At 36.3% G+C, this 20,991-nt stretch overlaps 1 protein-coding gene across 4 annotated transcripts; it reads left to right on the top strand.

Moving 5' to 3' along the window:
- Positions 1-1,340: 1,340 nt before the first annotated feature.
- Positions 1,341-20,501, top strand: msi1b (musashi RNA binding protein 1b). 4 transcript variants are annotated; one of them, XM_079636455.1, is made up of 14 exons: positions 1,341-1,576; positions 1,847-1,887; positions 3,140-3,221; positions 3,352-3,436; positions 9,545-9,586; positions 9,699-9,791; positions 14,647-14,695; positions 15,842-15,924; positions 16,014-16,131; positions 16,324-16,404; positions 17,525-17,581; positions 17,871-17,933; positions 18,117-18,250; positions 19,181-20,501. In XM_079636455.1, the coding sequence occupies exons 1-14, from the start codon at positions 1,446-1,448 to the stop codon at positions 19,220-19,222; spliced, it is 1,101 nt and encodes a 366-aa protein (XP_079492581.1). In that variant the 5' UTR covers positions 1,341-1,445; the 3' UTR covers positions 19,223-20,501. The 4 variants fall into 4 exon arrangements, with proteins under 4 accessions (XP_079492581.1, XP_079492580.1, XP_079492583.1 ...); XM_079636454.1 differs by having other exon boundaries at positions 18,096-18,250; XM_079636457.1 differs by lacking the exon at positions 17,525-17,581.
- Positions 20,502-20,991: the final 490 nt, after the last annotated feature.

The following is a 20,991-nucleotide window of genomic DNA, read 5'->3' as shown; positions in this document are numbered from 1 at the left end:
TAAGTGTGTGAATTAGATAGAACGAGTGCTTTGAGTGGGACAGACAAATCAGGCACATAAATTCACACAGCCAAGCAGCGCTTACTCACAATCCTATTATGACATATAAATCTCCAGAAGATCTGGCTAGTTGTAGAGAGCCACTTGGCAATGTGCAGTGGCCTTTTCCCCCTCTCGTATATGTCAAATTAGGCCATACGGGCATATAAATCTGTATTGATTTTAAGATGGCCTCTAGTACCACCTGCTCACACTGCACACAGTCTGCGTTCATGTCTTTTTCACAAAAGGATAATTTGAAAGGATTATACTATTGTGTCTTGTATGGAGAACTGAAATCTGACAATAATCGTATTTTTAAACCATGTTCTGGTTTCAAATAACAGGAAGTAGAAATAATGTGTATAGGTAACTTTTTGGGGGGTCACAAGGTTGAAAACTCCTGCTTAGCTGCATCTCTATTTCTTAAATTGTTGTTTATAGTGAGACTGATATGCTGTCCTGATATGGACTGCCTCTAGAGAGTAGCCTATATAGAGTGGACTGGGTTTCCACTAGAGCCATTTTATCAACAAGTTTCAGGGAATATGAAAATGGCATATAGAGAGAGAGGGGAATCCGTTTCATTGTTTCACTAAATTGTTTCTGCTGAACAAAATCAAATCTCACAAAAAACCCTACTCATAACATTGGGGAAATGAAAGTGAAAATCAGAGTAACCTAGAAGTTATCAGGCTCTAAACAGAAAGGCTGGTCTGAATACTTACGTCAGAAACAGATTCTCGTAAGAAAAGCCAAACACATACAAACATGGCTTCCAAAAGGAAGAGTCTGTGACATTGGAGATGTTGATAGAGCCACATTTCCACCTTCATTGATATAAAGTTAGAGAAATAACTTTGAAAAACTCTAAAATGTCACTCTTTGTTTCTCTAGGTAGGGGAGGGCAGTTGTACATGATTTTCATATCGACATTTCATTGTTATTAATTTATTAAATTGTCTGTCTATAGTCAGCCTATATTTCATGTTGCTGAGCTTTCATTCATTCATTCTCATTATTATTTACATTAATGGCAGGCCATAGCCTTTAGACTACCATATTATTTGTTTTATTATTGTTATTGACACTTTTTGTATGGATGCCTTGGTATGCAAAAAAAAATGTAATTTAATTTCAGTACATAAAATAATAAATACATAAATATGTTTATAATGCTATTATTACCTAAATAACTAAATAATGTTCACTAAAGTAAAAAAAAAAAGACAGATATCCCGCCTTTACAGTTAACGTGATGCTAAATCGTTTGTTCTGATGTCATCATCGTGTCACGGAAGGTAAGCCACTGACTCCCGGTCAGTTCTCGAGAGCCCCCGTGTTTCACGTCGGGACTGGACCAAGAGAGAGGTGGAGTCTTTGGGCTTTGAGCTCTAACTCACCCCATGCCAATCCCCCTCTCCACACTTTCTGCCTCCTTTCTCGCACCATACTCGGACGGGATACACAGCCGCGCAATGGAGTCGGAAGGCAGCCAAAGTAACCTGTCCTCCTCGGACTCTCCGCACGACCCCTGGTAAAAAAAAATACAAAAAACAAACCAACCTTCCTCTTACTTATCTATATATAAGAGCGTCAGGGCGAAATCAATTAAAAAGTAACTCAACAAAGAGGGAAACGTGTTTTGGCGGACTCCAGCGCACCTCTCATCCACTCGGATGAGATTCACTGAGACTCACTGCCGTTATTTCAATCTCTGAAGATCTTGATGCGGCTCTTCGGTCTTTTCAGATTTATACGCCCACGCGAAGCACTTGTTGATCACTTGTTTGTGTTGTTTTCACAGCAAAATGTTCATCGGTGGTCTGAGCTGGCAGACTACGCAAGGTGAGTAACACTTTACTAAGTCTCTGCACATGTCAGCCAAAGACGGGATCTGATTCAAATAAAACACCGAATAGCTGTCTAATTATGTCAACCAACTAAAAAGTCTGTAGTAAAATCAGTTACAACCTGCAAATTCAATGCACATTTTCAACCAACTGGGAATTTAATAACACATAAAGAAAAGCTATGCTTAAAATCGAGTTGAAATGTAAGAAATTACTGTGAAGTAAATCAAAGATGCATGGTACAGTGTAAAAACATATATATTTTTTAAATGACACGATCAATAAGTCATGACAACATGTTTTTACATTAATTCAACTCATCAAAATAAGTTAAGCCATTTAAACTCAATTTTTATATAAGTTATACGAGATTCAACTAATTTTTGGAAGTTCGTTTAATGTCATTTAAGTTGAAATGACAATTACAATTTGATTGTACTTAAAAAATTAATGCAGCAATTTTTTTTGTTTACAGTCAGAGTGATATATAATAAAAAATAAAAACGTTTTACAATGCATATTGTTTGTACAGCTCCAGTTATGTAATTCACCTTATGCTAATAAGCTGCTAATACGCTATAAGCAAGTAGTCAGTCCTGGATGGCAAAATACATCTATTGGGTTGCTCTGTAATTTGGCTTGATCCTTTGTGCTAAGGCTATACAACAGGTTTAGCTGAATGAATGGAGAAAGTTTCACCAACTGCTGTCATGCTGTAGGCTGTCCTCAGAATGTAGGACACATTGTTGTTTTGAATTACGCTGAGGTATTGTTCACGCCACAAAACTCTTAAGTCTTAATAGCCTTCCTGTCATCTGATTCTGCCAGTTATTATGAACATTTAATAGATTAACATTTTCATTAAGCTTGCCAGACACCTACTTAACAGCTAAGTCGTTAACTGAGGTGGCTGAGGAGCATATTTTGGCCTAATATCTAGTTACCCTAAAGTTTGGATGTGAAAATCATATTTGATGTTTTTAAAACAACTATCTAGATGTAGACATCAATAACAGATCATTAAAGAGTGTAATCCAGATCTAAACTTAACATTAAAAGTCTTGTATATTTCACTACATGATGATGACCTCACCTTGTATTTCACATCAGGCTTCTTAGATCATCTCTATTGATGATGTCATTCGTTCACTGATGATGTCATCCGCGAATAATCTTGGTTTTCCCGCACTGTTTAAGCTTCTCAGCCCTAATGTGATCAAATAAGTCTTCTTCTCCTGCTTTCTCAGAGGGTTTGAAGGACTACTTCTGCAAGTTTGGTGAAGTGAAAGAGAGTATGGTGATGAGAGATCCAGTTACAAAGCGCTCAAGGTAAGGGAACAACCAACCTGACCCAGAAGCGACAGCAAACATACAAAGGCTTTTATTATTGACTGTATTGTCCTTTTTACACAGAATGGGTGGAGGACAGTGTTGTAATTTTGCTCTCTCTTTTGCCTAGGGGTTTCGGATTTGTCACATTTGTTGACCAAGCTGGCGTGGACAAAGTTCTGGCCCAGACCAGACATGAGCTGGACTCCAAAACTGTGAGTTTTAACATAATTTAACTATGTTCTGCTAACCATTTCCTGTGGTTATTTTGCCATCCTTTGGCTTATTCTGTCAATTAGCCAAGGCTAACTAAATACTTTAGATACACATTTTTTTATTTTTTTATTTTTGCTTTAATGAGTTTTAGTGCAGTGTCTGTGACTGACTGATATAGCTATTCGCTATCGTCGCAGATGCTGTGTATGCATGTGAGGTTTCATGCCTTTTCACTTTGGGTTTTGGTCAAACAATTCGGGAGAGAGTGAGAAAAAGTTCCCATCTCAGCCTTTCCTCAATGAGGTTGTCAGGGAAGCATTCCTATTCTGTGTCAATCACTATGGTAACTAGGGGACCCGAACAGGGTATGCTGGGAAGCCTTTGTGGTGCCTTGTCTCAAGAGCCTCACCAAACACATTAGACTCGTGCGGAATTCAGATTTTTCCCTTGTGGAAAGTCCTTGAGTGTTGTGTGATGTTTTTCTAACAGGTGTATTACTGTTAGAAAGGATTTTTTTTTTAAAGTAAGGCCTAGTTTATAAATGACAACAATCTAAATAATCAAATAAACATGATTTTGCGTTTGTATTTGCAAACTGATTACTAGTTAGAGTGAGAGTGTTAAAAAATGGGAAACTTTGATGAGAGGTCTTGTGTGTTGTGGTGCATCTATTTGTGAGAGTCTTTGTCACTGTGCAGAGCAGGCGGGTCCTGGGACAATGGTGCCCGTTGGTTGCCATGGCGACAGTGGAGTCACCCCCCCAGGGGGTCAGTGGGGAGGGAGGGTGAGGCTTGAAGGAGAAGAAAAAAAAACTTTCACATCTCTCTCTTTCTCTCCCTCTTCTGAAAGTTTGAACTAGTTCCTCATCTGAGTGAAAAACAGCCTTGCACTATGGCAACAGGTAGTCCACGGCAAACCACAACGAAACTGTGTGTTTCTGTACTTCAAAAATACTCTTCAGGTAATTTGTTTGGAATTACCCTAAAATTGAGTTGTCATGTGGAATATTATTGACGCCACAGAATAAAAATGTAAAAAGGTAATTGCAATCTTTTTTATTTCTCAATTCAGGATTTTTTTTCCTCACAATTGCAAGTTTACAGCTCACAAAAAAAAAATCTCTGAATTCTAAGTTTGTATTCCACAATTCTGACTTTTTCCCACAGAATTCAGAGTTTACATCGCGCATTTCTGACTTTTTTCCCTCAGAATTCTGAGTTTACATCGCGCAATTCTGACTTTTTTCCCTCAGAATTCTGAGTTTACATCGCGCATTTCTGACTTTTTTCCCTCAGAATTCTGAGTTTACATCTCACAATTGTACGTTTTTTCTCAAACGTCTCACGGTAAACTTAGAATTGAGAGATATAAGCTTGCAATTCTGAGACTGAAAAAAATCAGAATAAAGAGACATACAGTAAACAGAATTGCGATATCTTTTTAAAAAATGTTATTCTGTGGTGGAAATAAGCTTCCATACTATTCAAACCGTTTTCCGAGGCTTGACAGAGACTGGAAAAGCCCAACGGGCTCTTAAATAAAACCAACATAATAACTAAAGAGAACATTTAGAAAGTGTCTCTCAGCTCCAGTCTTCCACAGCGTGGTCGCTTGTGCTGTTTTCTAAGTGCCTCCCCCCTGAGAGAGAGGCAGGCAGAGCCAGGGGAACATGGAGGCCTTTGTCCTGCTTTACCTCTATGACTGTGCCCCTGTGAAGGTGCCTTATGGCTGCTCGCCTGGGCCGACTTTAAACTGGAGATTAGCTTAACGAGCTCAGCGATGGGCCGGTGGAGGAGGGGAGGCCAGGAAAGAAAGAGAGAAATGTGTGCGGCACAACTCATAAAAATCACGATTTTAAGTCAGCGGTCTTGGGACCCACTGTTGAACTTTCTTGTTGATGATGCAATCATTCTGTAAGATTGTGTGCTTGCGTGTTTGTCTGCATGTGATTGATACACATTCTGCTAACAGGGTGCCAGCGACTGACCCTGAAGGATTGACCTGGTTAGTTAAGTCTATTGAATTTGACTTAAAATAGTTTTGACAGGGATGGCAATTTTGTCCGTTTAAGGACACATTGTGGTCAAATGCTGTTAGAATATATCCTTTTTATTGTATTTCAGAAATCATGTATGCATGTTTGGAATATTTTCTTTATGTTAAAGAAAGCTGTGTAGCTATATGTTTATATTTCCTCAAAATGGAAAAGTTGTGAATCAAAGGGGAATGTTATTCCCTGAGCCACAGAGAAGTATTGACAGCATCTTAAAACACCCTCAAAGTCAACACACCAATCAAAATCTCCGTACAAAGTGTGCATCTGTAGTGCACACTTCAATACTGAAGTGTACTAGCTCTGTTAGTCATACTCGGAAAGGCGTTCTCACTGTAATATCGACCTCTGGGTCAATGGCAAATAAAGAGTGTCCAAGATAAAGAAAAGGAAAAATCTTTTGTTTAAAGGGGCGTTAACATGACACCACTAAACACTGAAAACTTTTTATGCGTTTTTTTGCCGTTCATTTACATGACAACGGCTTTTTGGGGGCTGTTTTTGAACACGATACAGTTATCGTCTCTGTGTAAACTACAAAAAAACTTGAATTTGTGAAAACAGTGACGTTATGCGCTTGCATATTCAGTCTAAAGACACTTTCTTTACAAACTAACATTGCCAACTACTGGCTTGGCAGCAGAATACAGCATTTTGAGTAGTTTTCATGGATCTTCGTGTGAACGGGGATCGTTTTGACAACATTGTTGTCTGTATGCGAAAAACACAAAGCAAGGTGCATTGTTGTCGTGTAAACCTACCCTAACTCACGTCAAGTTCTTAGAAATATGCTTTTTTTTATTCGTGTTTGTTTCAGGTGGTTTTGAAAAACTTTTATTCTGTTTAACAAAATGTTAAATCTTAAAATAAAAATGTCCTTTGGTGTAGCCATTCGTAATAAACATAACGAACGTATTCTATACGTATTTATTAAACGTAATAAACATCTTGAATACATGACATGTGAGTGTACACATTATAATATTTTCTCAAAAAAAGTATTTTAATTATTTAATTAATTTTATTATTAATAAATAAATAAATAAATGGGGGGGGGGGGGGGGTAGCAGCACATGACATTTTACATCCTAAACCAACCTTGCTTTGTCATAAAATGATCTGATATTTTAAGAGACTTTTTGACAGTCATGTGTCTGCAGGGATTTTGATATCATTTGATATCAAATTATATCATTACCTGTTTGTTTTTTAATAAATTTTAGTTGCATATATACGTTTTTATGAGCAGTGAAGCAGATATGTTTAAAATATTATTTAAATAATAATAATAAAAGATTATTTCAAAAACTGCATTCTTTAAAATGTTTTATTTATTTATTTATTATTTATCAGGACAGGTGTACCACCCTGATAATTTTAACAATTTGATTTAATGGCCCCAAAAATATCAAAATAAATTTTAATTCAGAATTTAAAAAACATGCTTACAATAAAAATGCAATTAATTCATTCATTGTAAGTATAAACTGCATTTTAATGTATTTTTTAACAATAATTACCGGTAATAGACAAAAAAATAAAAAATTTGATAAAATCAAAGGATATAAGCCAATATTAAAGACGGAAAAAGTGAAAAGTAGAGGAGTTGAAAAACTCGTACTATTCGTGAATGTCTGTAGTGGTTAAATGTACTGTAAAAACACTATGTAAAGACATACTCAGAATAGAAGATGTGTATTTATTGTAGGTATAATGTATTTTAAATAATAATAATAATCTCATTTCATTGACCCATTTCCTGGATAAAATGCAAAGGATATTAACAAATATTAAAGACTGAAAAAGTGTCAAAGATCTTATATTGACTTATATCATACAAAATGGCCATCATAGGGGCTACTGATTCCATTACTTTTCAATGTCTCTTCACCCTCCACATAGTCAAAACCAACTCCAATGACAATAACCTGCTGTATGTGACCATACTTTTTATCCTCAGCCTTCCTCTCATGTGCGTCGGGGTGGCTGTATGTTGATTTTGTTTGTTTGTGTGTGTGTCTGTTTGTTTGTTTGTTTTTGATTGTGAACAGGAGTGGTGCGGCCTCAGCAATGTTGTGGACCGGAGGTGACTATCAGAGTAGTCTAGAAACTATAGACATAAACCGTAGCTTCTGCATCAGATCTCTGTTCAGATTAGCTTAGCCTCTTCATTTTACTCTCTAGATTCACAAAGAAACTCTTGTTACTCGTAGTCTGGTGTATGAAAATAAACAAGCAACTCTGGTAAACTGCTGTAGTTTACCTCAGAGGTGCTAGCTCTTTAGCGTAGCTCTATTCGAACCCTCTCTCGGACAGACTAATCATTATTGCTGCTAGCGCTGTACTGCCTTCACTGTCTTCTAGAATTTAACCTCAGTACAGCATGATGTAGACTAGCATTTGGTAAATAGATGGACTAGACTATAGACTAATATAGAGTATCTTGAGTATCTGTAATCTAGTTTGTTGATTGTTTCAACGGGTGCTGATCGACATAAATTTTCTGCACATGGTTCATAAATAAAATAAAAAACTAATGTTATATCAAATGTTTTTGCTAAATTTACACAGATCTACTAGCTTTTTAGCTACTTCAACATTGTTTTAATGTATTTAATTACAAATATACAGTAGTTTTCAAGGAGCTGGATACAGTGTTTTGCAGCTCATTTTCCAGGTTTGGACACGATTAAACAGCATTCAAATCTGCAGAAAGAAAGAAAAGAAAAGAAATAGAAGGAACGACATGCAAAAACAAACAAACACAAACAAACAAAATACTTTTTGTTTGGCTGTCAAAAGAGTGTGTGGGTCAAGGATGCTTTTCTGCTTGAGTTTCTGTGCCTTCTTTTGTTTTCTGACCACTCTTCTTCCAAGGAAACATGGTTTTGGTGTTTCCCTGAGTGTTTTTCATGTCGTCCAGTGATGTTTACAGGAAAGATGACCCTTCTCTTGTCCGGTGCACTCAGTCACAGGAGGCCATGACAGCCTCTTCTGTCTAGTCATACTTGCCTCTCATAGAAACCTGTACACTTTTCTCCCTGTTTTTCTGTCATTTGTGTCGTTACTACACTCTTCACACTGACAGCGACAATGCAACCGCCAGTTTGCCATGAGCGGCGGTGAGCTCAAGCGTTGAGAAAAGTCACATTGCGGTGACTTACAGTTGGAGTGAAGACTGTGGAGCATGTTAACTTTTAATATAAGAAACGTATTGAGCAACGAAACATTAAGAGACAGTAAAGACATTTATAATATCACAAAAGACTTCTATTTCAAATAAAAGATGTTCTTTTGAACTTTCTAATTAAATAGAGCAAGGTTTTCACAAAAATACTGAAGTAAAAGACTGGAGTAATAATGCTGAAAATTGAGTTTTGAACTTTGCCACTTTAACAGTAAAGTTTTGAACCCCAAACCTTTGAACAGTAGTGTATATAATTTTCAAAATTATGATTTGTATGAATATGCAACAGTTATTATGATGTATTATGCACTGCCGCCATTTATATGGCAAGCTATTTCCTTCCAGAATGATTCATTGTAAAAATAGAATGACACTTATTTTTACCGACAATACATCTCATTTGTGATTGGATGTCCAAAAGTTACGGCCAATTGCGCAGCCCAACAATAATATTAGAGATACCTACAAGCGAGCAACAGTAGAAGAGATCAAAAACAAGAGATCTGCCAACATCCAGCAATAAAATCACTGTCAGTGTGAACAGAGCTTTACTCTTCTCTTAATAGTTTCTCACGGTCACTATTGTTCTACATTTCTTTTTCATATTTCTCATCGCTCTTGTCCTTCCCTGAACTCTGCATCTATTGTACCATCATTCTCAGACAGTACAGTTAATGCAGGGTGCAGCCAGAGCCTTTAAAACACACAGGCAGATGTCCCTGCAAGAGACACCAACTGAAACCAGAGCTCAGAGGATGTGAGCGTCTCACTGATGTTCTCATTTACAGTCCCGGGTGTGTTGGTGTCAGTGTTCCTCTTTCTCCAGAATTTCTAAACTAGACCTTCTCCTCTCAAACTCTCCTCTAGATTGACCCGAAAGTTGCCTTCCCGCGGCGAGCCCAGCCTAAGGTATGTGCCTGACTGGTCAACATGGTCAAGACGAGACGCTTGTGCTATATAATATCCAGATTTTTGTCATTTTTGAAGATCTTCATCTCTTCACCCTCTCTCTCTTTTTCAGTTGGTGACTCGGACAAAGAAAATCTTTGTTGGAGGCCTGTCGGTGAATACTACTATTGAAGATGTAAAGCAGTACTTTGACCAGTTCGGAAAGGTAAGTCGCCTTTGTGTGAAACAAGTGAAGGCTTTATGGGATATCGTGGTGATAAAATAAAGAGATAAGCCTTGAGAGGCATGCTATAGTGATTTTACTATGGGTAAGTGATGTACTTAGGCTTGGCAAAAGGAATATGATCAAAATACAATACCATATGATAATAATCAGAATAAACAATTCTTTCGATAAGTGATAAAGGTCCAATGTTAAGCAATATATAGTTGCCAAGTAACGCGCATTCAGCAATATTAATTTGGGGTCTTTAAGATTTTTGTCTCTTATGCTCATCTAGGCTGCATTTATTTGATCAAAAATACAGTAAAACCAGTAATATTGTGAAATATTTGTACAATTTAAAATAACTGTTTTCTGTTTTAATAGATTAAATTCCTGATTTATTTAATATATTCATTCCTGTGATCAAAGCTACATTTTCAGCATCAATACTCCAGTCTTCAGTGTCACATGATCCTTCAGAAATCATTCTAATTTGATGATTTGATGCTCAAGAAACATGTCTTATAATTACTGATGTTAAAAATGGTGTTTCATATTTTTTTGTGAAAAAATATATTTTTCCAGGAAAAACATTCTCAGGATTCTTTTATGTAAGCAAACTTCTAAAAGTATTATAAAAGTATTGATTTCTTTAAAAAAAAAATCTTACTGACCCCAAACATTTGAACATTATTGTAGAATGTACGGTAACGTGTTTGTTTCTAGTCAATTTATAACAGTATCGAACATGACTCATGCAATCAAAATTTTCAGTCGGAATGATACATTTTAAATACAATTTTCAAATAAAGTAACAGAAAATAATCATTCTGAGTTTTTTCAAAGGTGTACTGAGTGCAATTTGAGCCAGTTTGGTGGGGAAGCGTGAAAGAGGGAACAAGAGAGGCGCAGAGAGACAGAAAGAGTTGGGGTAGAGTTTGAGAGTTTGAAGGGGTGAGTTTTGTTTGCTGGGGAAGGTGGGGGAGATTACTTGAATCTGAATTAATTTGATGGAACAGCTGCTACTGCCCTCAGCCCCCCTCCTACCCGGTTACCACGGTGACCCTGCCCATCCATTGTCCCCAAGTAATTTAGCGGGCAAAAGGTTTTGTGTTTGGGGTGTGTGTGTGTAGGAGAGAAAATGAGGTAGAGACTGTGTGTTTAGGGGGAGGACAAATGTTCATAACTGAAGTAACACAACAATACACCCCAAAAACCGATGTGCTGTAGATCTTCAATTGTTTCTTTGCGTCAAACTTCAATCACACATTGTCAGTGATTTGGGTGCAAGACTTCGATAGAAAATAATTCATCATTCTTGAGCCATACTTGAGTGTGGAATGCAGACAGAGAGAGAAAAGAGAGAGAGAGATGATAGTCGCAGCCACCCGGGGAAGTTGCAGATTAGTTTGCCTCACTGGTCACTTTGTGTTCTGGCCTGGTTTGAACAAGGGATGGAGAGAGGGAGCGATGGAGAGAGAAAAACAGACACCATGAGAAGAAGCACACAGAACAAGAAGGGACTCAATTTGGAACTCAATTACAAAAGATACTAGAAAATAGAAAGGTTTTTAAGATATTAAATACAAAAGTGTGAAAAGTGAGAGCAACACTAAGATTTCTGACCCTTAAGGCCTTGATATACTCACAGCAAAATTATTTTTTGTGCTTTGCCTCAGGGGGTAAAAAAATGTGAAATTCCTTTGCAGTGGATATACTGACAACGAACATCACAACGCCGTTCACGCTGCTGAGAGCGGAGTTTAGATGAATATGTAAATATGTGTTGCGCGCTTTCCTCAATAACAGAATAAACAAAAATGACAGTGTTGAGAGGCAGTCGAGAAGGCATCTGACCGAAGCGATGTGGATAAAATTACAGTTGTGAGAAAACAGCAGTCGAGAAAGCATCTGAAGCTCTGCATTTCGGCACTCCAGTCAAGTCGCGTTTATTTATATAACATTTTATACAAGAGATTGCTTTAAAGCAAGAAGCTTAACAGTAAAACAAAACATGAAAATAACGGGTGTCATTCAGTTTGAACTACATTTTATTACTACAAAGCAGCTCTCCAGAGTGTTCATGTTTGTACTCGCATCTGACCTTGACGGACTGACCAGAAGAAATGAACCGGAGAGGAGGCGGAGTCTCAGAGCTCATCTTACCTATTATGTAATCACCATGAACCAATGGTAGTCCGAAGGTGTTTACCAGCCACTGCTAACTTGTCCAGAAAGTTCGTTTTGGCAAGCTGTTTTGAACTCCAGAAATGAACTCTAATCAAACTTCGTTTTGGCCTGATTTTGTTCGAAATTATGTAACATCAGTTCGCTCTTCGATTTCAGGGCCTTTTAGATTTGAAAATGTGAAACATCATGTACACTCAGATGAGATGAAGACTATAGTCATATCAAAATCTAATAAAACAGATTTATTTACATGGAACAGGTCTCCTCCTGGGGGCTGCCATATTGGGATCACAAGGCCAGATAAATACTACTTACTTTGTTTCTGTTAATCTCCCGTCGCAATTTGGCTGGCACTTTAATCCAAAGCAACTTGCATTGCATTCAAAGTAAAAATGTTATTAGGACTTGCATTCCCTGGTAATCGAACCTGCGACCTTGGCGTTACTGGTGCCGTGCTTTACTGTTTAAGCTACAGGAATGCTGTTCTGTTATTTGAGACTTTTGCTTCAGAATATATTCATTTATATTATAATATCAGTAACTGTTGTTTTTGCTGTTATGTCCAAGACTGCCATACTGTCAAGCGCAACATAAAATAATGCCAAATAATAGAAAATTACATGTGCATAAAATGTATGAAATTAAATGAACACGTATTTGAAATAAAATGTACAAAATGCTCTAAATATTTTAAATAGCGATGCAACAAAATTTCGGCAACTAAAAATATTTAGCCGAAGCAGGAAAAAAAAAGAATTTTCATTTTGGCCAGAATAGTGTTAGAGAACCGAAATCATTGACCGAAACTGGTCACATTTTGACTGTGTCAGTATCTACTTTGTACGAACAACACGGATAAGCTACAATAGTCAAACAAGTTGGTTAAAAATGATGCTAGAGTAGGTCAAATTTGTTTGGCTGAATTTTCAAGAGGCGGCTCATTGCCGAAGAAATGTACTACTACTGGTTTATCACCTGAGAACATGACACATTGATCAGCATACCGAGTTCAATTAGCCAAATTAAATTTTTTAAACGTTATTTTTGATTCCAGTGTTCGGTTAAATGAAAACTTTAATTTCCGTTTTGGTAAACAAAAACAAAAATTTAGTGCATCACTACCTTTAAAATTAATTGATTTTATCCATTAATAAAACAAAGTGTAAGGCTGTTGTAAGATTGGTGGACACAGTTATCGACCCATGATCTCAAAAAGACCAAATATCAGCCAATTAATAACTAGTAATATTAAACCAAACTACACTACTAGGCAAGTGGATTTCTTTTTCCAGGCACACACAATAAAAGATGAGTAAAAGGAAATGGAGAGAGCGCAGAGAGTGTTATTGGTCTTTTAGTTTGTTTTCACCAAGAGACTGTGAGCATTTGTGCACATTAAGTGTTGATTGGTCAGGCTGTCCACTTGTTTTTCAGATTTGGATTGAATATGAAACTGTTTTTCTGCCTCTCTCTCTCTGTCTTACATTATGCCCTCTTAAGTTTGACCTTCACCTCTAACCTTAAGGCTTAAGCTGTTTGGAGATATCTGTCAGTATGCTCACAGTGACGCACTTTTGCACACACACACACACACACACACACACACACACACACACACATACAGACACTAAAACACAAGACAAATACACTTTTGTACCTCTTTTTTCTAACAAAAACCCTATGATATTGTAGTTAGCATTCAATCTAATGAGGTAGTATTCAAACAAGCTTATGAAATAAAGAGATGTGTTGCTGGTTAAAGTGAGAATGTAACTGTCTATTTTTATCTGATCTCCCCTTTGAAGAAATGCACTTAACTGAATTGAATGTGCATATGTAGTGATATATTTTTTTATGTACTTGCAGATAATAAAATATTACTTAAATAAAAGTCCACTTGAATGTACTTTTTAAGTGAACTTTGTAATACTTTCAAATTAGAAGTTTAACCTTAAAGTACATTTGAAATAATATTGTTTTAATAAAAAAATATTAAATTAAATTATTAAAAATAATTTAAAAATTTCGTGCTTGAAAGAAGTACACTTATTTGATATGTGGACCAAAATACTAAAGCACATGTAAAGTACCTGATTTAATATTATAATTAGAGTGTGTTATTCAATATTACATTTAAAGCTATTACATTTTAAATGTACTAAACTGCAACGTCATCATTACAAATGTGCAATTACAAATATATTTAAATACACGACATACAAGTTTCAATGGAAATTACTACCGGTAAGTGTATTTTAAATGCTTGTCAGTACAATCGGCAGTACACATTCATTCACACTTATCTGTAATGAGTACTCTTTTTTAAAGTATGCCAAAGTGTACTTCTTTTTACAAGGGTGACCCTTAAAAAAAACTTAAAATCAAAATTTGAGTTTGTGGCCTTTAATGGATGTCAGTTAGCATTAAAGCTATGGACCGTATAAGCTATCGTACTACTAAACGTTGACAAAACTAGCAGATATACGCATATTCCAATCAAATGCCCCTAATATCAACTGAAACTGACTTTCATGTAGTATATTATGGTTCATGTCACAAACTTCCTGTTACAATAGGAAGCACATCACAGGGTCGAAAACTGACTAATGCTACATAACAAATGATAAATTAATGTATGAATTCTCTCTCTCTTCCTGTCCTACAGGTGGATGACGCCATGCTTATGTTTGACAAAACCACCAACAGACACAGAGGTAAATTTCTCTTTATCTTTCTTTAAATAACTAAGCGCGTCAATGGCAGCCATTCTCCTGTTTGCTCCTTCCTTTCCTAAACCTGGTCCAATCTGTCTCCGTCTCCTCTCCATGGCCCTCCATCCTGTACTCTGTAGGATAAGCGGTAGTTGAGGAGAGAGATTGAGTAATTAGTGTGTTCGTTAATCGGGGTTTAGGCTAAAACCTTGTTAAGCACCCTTCCCTCCCCCTGCCGGTTCTACAGCACATCGATTATGACAGCTTGCATGGCTTTACCGCAGCCTTTCAACCCAGCGGAGAGATGGAGGAGATGAGACACATGGAGACACAGAACAGGGAACAAGAGCAGCACTTGAGAAGAGAGAAGCAAGTTTTTGCTGGAAAAAAATTGAGCAGCACATCTTTTTGTTGAGAAAATCTAGCACTGTTTACAGAGACCAAGTGTATGTGTGTATGACCGCAGAGGTTTAAAATAGAATACAGGTCACGGGAAATCTGTATGATTACAGTATTAAGGTTGAACCTTAAGGACACTTACATTCACAAACATTCAACCTCAAAATGGAGAAGTTACAGGCATACGGAAACACATGAAATTCCTTTTTACAAATACTTGGTGGAGTCCAAAAATCTGGGACCACAATCTTGGATCATTTAAATGTGAATGTGAAGTGGGAAAATTGTATTTTTACATTTTACAACAAAGAAATGTTATGAGGTAAAATATTTAGAGGGTTAGTTAGTTAGTTAGTTAGTTAGTTAGTTAGTTAGTTAGTTAGTTAGTTAGTTAGTTAGTTAGTTAGTTAGTTAGTTAGTTTATAGACTAATCACTTGAAAATCTGTTGTCTCAGACTTTTGGACCCCACTTTATCCCTAATTAAAAAGTACAGTGATGGTATCAGATACTCCCTTGCTACATGTCCAACAAACATGGTAGTATCTTTGTACTTTTTGTGATGTCATAATCATATTTATTTGAAAAAGGAAGTCGATTTTTTTGGCTTTTCATTGACAGTTTGGCATCCGAACTTCTCACCTGAAGTTGAACTGAAGTATATAAACTGTAGACATTGTTTATAATGATGGCTAAAGTGGAAGTCCAAATGTAAACTGCGGTCTGAGTGTCTGGACTTTCTCTCCCCTCAGGGTTTGGATTTGTGACATTTGAGAATGAAGATGTAGTGGAGAAAGTCTGTGAGATCCACTTCCACGAGATCAACAACAAAATGGTGAGAGTTCTTATTCTGAGACATCGTTTCGTTTCAGGAAAAAGCTAAAACTTATCGACTGACTGATATCTTCCCTTTCCCAATCACAGGTGGAGTGTAAGAAAGCCCAACCCAAGGAAGTGATGTCACCCACAGGCTCTTCAAGAGGTCGTGCTCGTGTCATGCCCTATGGGATGGACGCCTTCATGCTTGGCATAGGAATGCTGGGTAAGAGTGGCATGGATGGAAAGTAATGAAAAGCATAGTGTGGACTCTTCTGCCCTCTGCTGTTCAGAGTGAAAAGTGCAACCTGTACTGGTTCAAGAATTCATACTGAATACACAAATTCTAAACTTTCATTCTACTACATTGATCAATATTAATTTAATATGATTTGATGAGTGACATTTTTTCCCCCAGGGTATCCAGGGTTCCAGGCAGCAACATATGCTGGTCGCAGCTATACTAGTCTCACACCAGGATACACATATCAGTTCCCTGGTAAGACTCACTGTCTGGCTCATACTGTAATACTGTATCAGTGTCTCCTACAGCTTTTCACACATTGGTTCATGGGTATTAACTCTTTCTTGGAATGAATCTTTAGACACATGGGTATATAGCATATCAAATATTGGGTTTTTGAACCAGGAAGTGATTGATTATCAGTGTATAATTGCATATACACAATTCAGTGAGCATTATGTAATGGTAGGTTGTTACCAACATTAGGTAACATAATTAATATGTTAAATATGCTTGTGAACATGCGGTATTGGTAAAGCATTTGGTGTCACACAATTTGCATATGCACAAAAGAATACTGTAATAAAACATTTATATTTTCCATTTTGTGATCGGATATTATGTGAAAAAATACCACATATATTAGATTATATGTACAATACTGTTCAAAATGTTTTTTATATTTTTGTCTCCTTCCAGGGCTGTAAAACCAGTAAAAAAATTAAATATTTTTTGCAATTTAAAGGAACAGTTCTCAACTTGAATGAATTTTAAAATGTTATTTATTGCTGTGATGACAAAGCAGAATTTTCAGCATCTTCAGTGTCACATGATCCTTCAGAAATCATTCTAATATGTTTGTTTGTTTTTTACATTTATTTTTATCAATGTTGAAAATGATTGTGCTGCTTAATATTTTTGTGGAAACTGATTTTTTTTTTTCAGGCTTCTCTGATGAATAGAAAGTTCAAAAGAACATAATTTATTGAAATAGAAATATTCCTACCATATTATATTTAATATTTTAAATATTATAACATTATAAATGGGTTTACAGTCACTTTTGATCCATTTGATGCATCCTTGCTGAATAAAAGTATTAATAAAACGGTAGTGTATATTGTCATATATCACAATTTTGCACCAGCATTTAAATCAGTGATTTAAAGAAACTCACAGGGAATCAAGGCTGCTTGTAAATCTCAGAGAGACGGTCTGACACTATTTTTCTATGCGCACTAACTTGAGGCCTGTACGCTTGCATGTCTTGCCACTCTTTTGCTGCCATAGGCCCTGTAGCGCTTCTCCATGTGTGTAGTCTGAAGAGCACTTGTGTGTATGTTTAAACGGCTTTCTGTGTTTATCTCTATTCTAGAATTCCACTTAGAGAGGACCCCCCTTCTGACATCACCCCACCCCCCTGAGCTCACAGGTTAGTCCCTCTAAGAGCTTTACAAGCAGCGATTGCACATGCTACCCGCTCACCATATTCCAACACGCAACAAGGTGTGATTTGAGTGCTGTAAGTTTACGCTGTGACACCACCACCCAGGAAATCCTGCTTAACAGCTTGCTTGGGCGTTACCACAAATTATCAGACCATCATATCTTACTCTATGTGATGCAAGCACTTTTCCCATTGGTTTCAGACAAGCCCGTAATGTTTCTTGATATTGATTGAGTTCTCTTTCCTGTTTGTTTGCACGCGGATGTTGTTGTAGCCATTCCTCTAACGGCGTACAACCCCATGGCGGCAGCCGCCGCAGCAGCAGCTGTGGTCAGAGGTGCGAGAATTTCATTTTACATCCTACACATGACCCACTCTCAGGAAATAAGCGCACCCACCCCAATGCGCCTATTCTCTATCCGGCTGACCTATATATCTATAAGATTTCATGCTCATGAAAAGTGATTGAGATATAGTGGAATATCGATTTCTATTGTAGGCTCAACTCCTTCTCGCTCAGGTGGGTTTTTAGGTACCAGCAGTCCTGGGCCGATGGCAGACCTGTATGGAGCAGCCAATCAGGACTCAACTGTCAGTAGCTACATCAGCGCCGCAAGTCCCGCTCCAAGCACTGGATTCAGCCACAGCCTTGGGGTGAGTCAGTCAAATGCAGGGTTGGCACTGTTAATTAAAACTATTAAGAAGAACTCATAGAAAAGTAATTGAAATAAAATAAATGCAAATATTACATGAAAAAGTTCATTTGAAATGTTACTTTGGTACTGAACTGAAATAAAATAAGTACTAAAATGACAAAAACTGAAAAATAATTGCAAATAATAAAATGACAAAGGCACATAAAATGACTCAAACTTAAACTACAATTAAAATTTAAACTGAAAATATAAAATTAAATATGAATTCTAAATATTAACAAATAAAAAAATAAACAAAAACAAATCATACTCAAATAACGCTGTCGACAAAGTGAAAAGAAAAATGTAAAAATTTTCTTTTTGTATTCATATCGGTTTTATATGGTTAAAAAAAAATTTATACCGTTTAAAATAATAATTGAATGACTCGTAAAACATCCGTCAAGTAAAAAGTAATGTATTTGTTTTACACTTTGAATAAGTGCAGTGTATCATGATATTAATTTTTAAATATTAAGTGTTTGGCGAGCCACACCACATGACATTTTTCAATCTGAACTAACCTCACCATGTGAAAAAGGTCAAATTATTGACCCTGACACAGTCATGAGTGTCTGCAAGGCATATTTTCAAATTAATATATTCTATAAATATATATTCATATTAATAAGCAGTCTTTTTTTTCTAAGAAATCATTTGTATTGTTATCTATTAAAAAAAATATATAATAATAATAATAATTCACAAAAAAATTATAGTCATAGACGTGTTCAAGTAATTTTTTTTCATTTTTTTTTCATTTTTTTTAAACAAGTGTCACATCATTGATGGAGAACATCTGATGCTGCACACGATGAATTTAATAAATCATTTGTTTTTCCTGTGTCTTTTTTGCTGCAATTACAATGGCTTATTTTTACCTTCACAGGGCCCTCTGATTGCTACGGCGTTTACTAACGGCTACCACTGAAATGAGTGACCGGTACAATAGTATTCATCATTCGGACGTCTTCCCTACATCATAAGGAAGGATTTTTAAAGTATGTGGTGATCTCAATCGAATATAATGGATGCACTCTACGTGCCGCAGGGTTTTATTGTTATTTTATCAAGCTCTCTGTCATGAAATGGTTTTGGATGAGATGAATCAGCCCTAAGCTGATGGAATGGTGGCTGCAACACTAATAATGTGATGTGACATATTTCCTGTTTTATGAATTACTGTCATATCAGTCTAACTAACCTCCTGCTCCTCTTATATAGAGCTAAACCTGTAAATAATTAGTTTATTTCTCAGTTTAAAATGCTAACAACTTAAGTGTATTTTTGTCTTAGTTTCTTTTCTCTCTCTCTCTCAGTTCTTGTTTAAAGTTTTGTCTTTTTCTGATGATTATGTACATGTAGGCTTGTAATTGTAGAAGAGTCTTTTCAGTTCTTATAAGAGCAATAATCTGTGTCAAATCTATGTGGATCTTTGTAGTGTGTTTAAAAGACTAAATCACTTTCAGATGCATTTGGTACATTTTCTACTGAAGAATATAGTGTGATGGGACATCAAAATGTATATTTTGTTAGTTTTGCAACTGGATTTATTACACTGATCATGAAAATAGCAGTAATTACAAGGAGAACATATTTCTCAGACTTAGATTTGACCTTGTTTGTGTAAAATATTGTATATACTGTCTTTTTGATCTGGTGAGATCTATCAGCGTGATTAAGAGTTTTTTTTACACTCAAGAACGTGAACGCATGGTATTCTTTATGTCCAAAAAATGTTTCTCCAAGATTTGATGAACTTGAACTGTTTTATTTTGTGTTTTTTGTTGACAGAAGGCAATGTGAATGATGCTACTATTGTGTGTGTGTGTGTGTGTGTGTGTGTGTGTGTGTGTGTGTGTGTGTGTGTGTGTGTGTGTGTGTGTGTGTGTGTGTGTAAGCATGCGTGTCTGATGCTGTCATGATCTAATGTATTATCTTCAGCAAGATGATTTAAAATGTGAATTGTAACCCCTATTTACACGCTGTTACATTGCTTTTACCAAGTTTATATTCGTAACAATTCCATTAATCTCTTTTAGAGGTTTAAAGTCTTGTAATAATTTGAATATGAATGTACTTCAATTAAATGAAGATTCTGGTACTGGTTTTAAAAAAAGCAACACTAATAACACTTTTTATGAAGTAAACAGGATGGCTGTTAATAATTGAAAGTTTTAATGTTTCTTGTTTGAAGCTTGACCCTCTCTAAAAAAACAAATGAAATGAAATAAAAAATTAAAAAAATGTATTTGGAAATGACAATTCAATTATTTCAAATTTCAGAACTCCTACAGGGTTTAAAACTGCACGCATGACACACTTCAGGCCAGACTTTTTTATTCACCTGTGGCTCCGGGGTTTGTCAAATCGCCTACGGTCTGTTATTGAATCTCTCTTCTGAAAGCGCTCACTGTACACCCCCGCATAGAAATCTGTATTTATGCGACACTTGTGAAAATACAACGAAACTAAAGATTTCTGTCAGGATGAAACAGCATTATCTTATTGTTGAAGCACGTCACATGATTAGGGCTTTTACCGTTAAGCTTCTAAATGGAGTTGTGTAGGCGGTGACGCATCTGTCTTTTACGATAAACATCTGTCAATTAACAGTTCTTGTCATCTTCATGTATGACGCTTATTGCTACAACAACTAGTTTTTGCTTGTTTAAAAACGGCAGGCTATTTCCTATTTAA

Source organism: Phoxinus phoxinus (genome assembly GCF_949152265.1).
Source record: "Phoxinus phoxinus genome assembly, chromosome: 15".
In the NCBI taxonomy this organism is placed as follows: domain Eukaryota; kingdom Metazoa; phylum Chordata; class Actinopteri; order Cypriniformes; family Leuciscidae; genus Phoxinus; species Phoxinus phoxinus.
This window is presented reverse-complemented; position numbering and strand designations above follow the sequence as displayed.

Excerpts from the sequence above, each read along its gene's own strand:
- msi1b (XM_079636454.1), top strand. The coding sequence starts at position 1,446 with ATGCCAATCCCCCTCTCCACACTTTCTGCCTCCTTTCTCGCACCATAC. Across the intron at positions 1,577-1,846 it reads GACTCTCCGCACGACCCCTG|CAAAATGTTCATCGGTGGTC; the intron begins GTAAAAAAAAAT and ends TTGTTTTCACAG. Across the intron at positions 16,132-16,323 it reads GCTTGGCATAGGAATGCTGG|GGTATCCAGGGTTCCAGGCA; the intron begins GTAAGAGTGGCA and ends TTTTTCCCCCAG.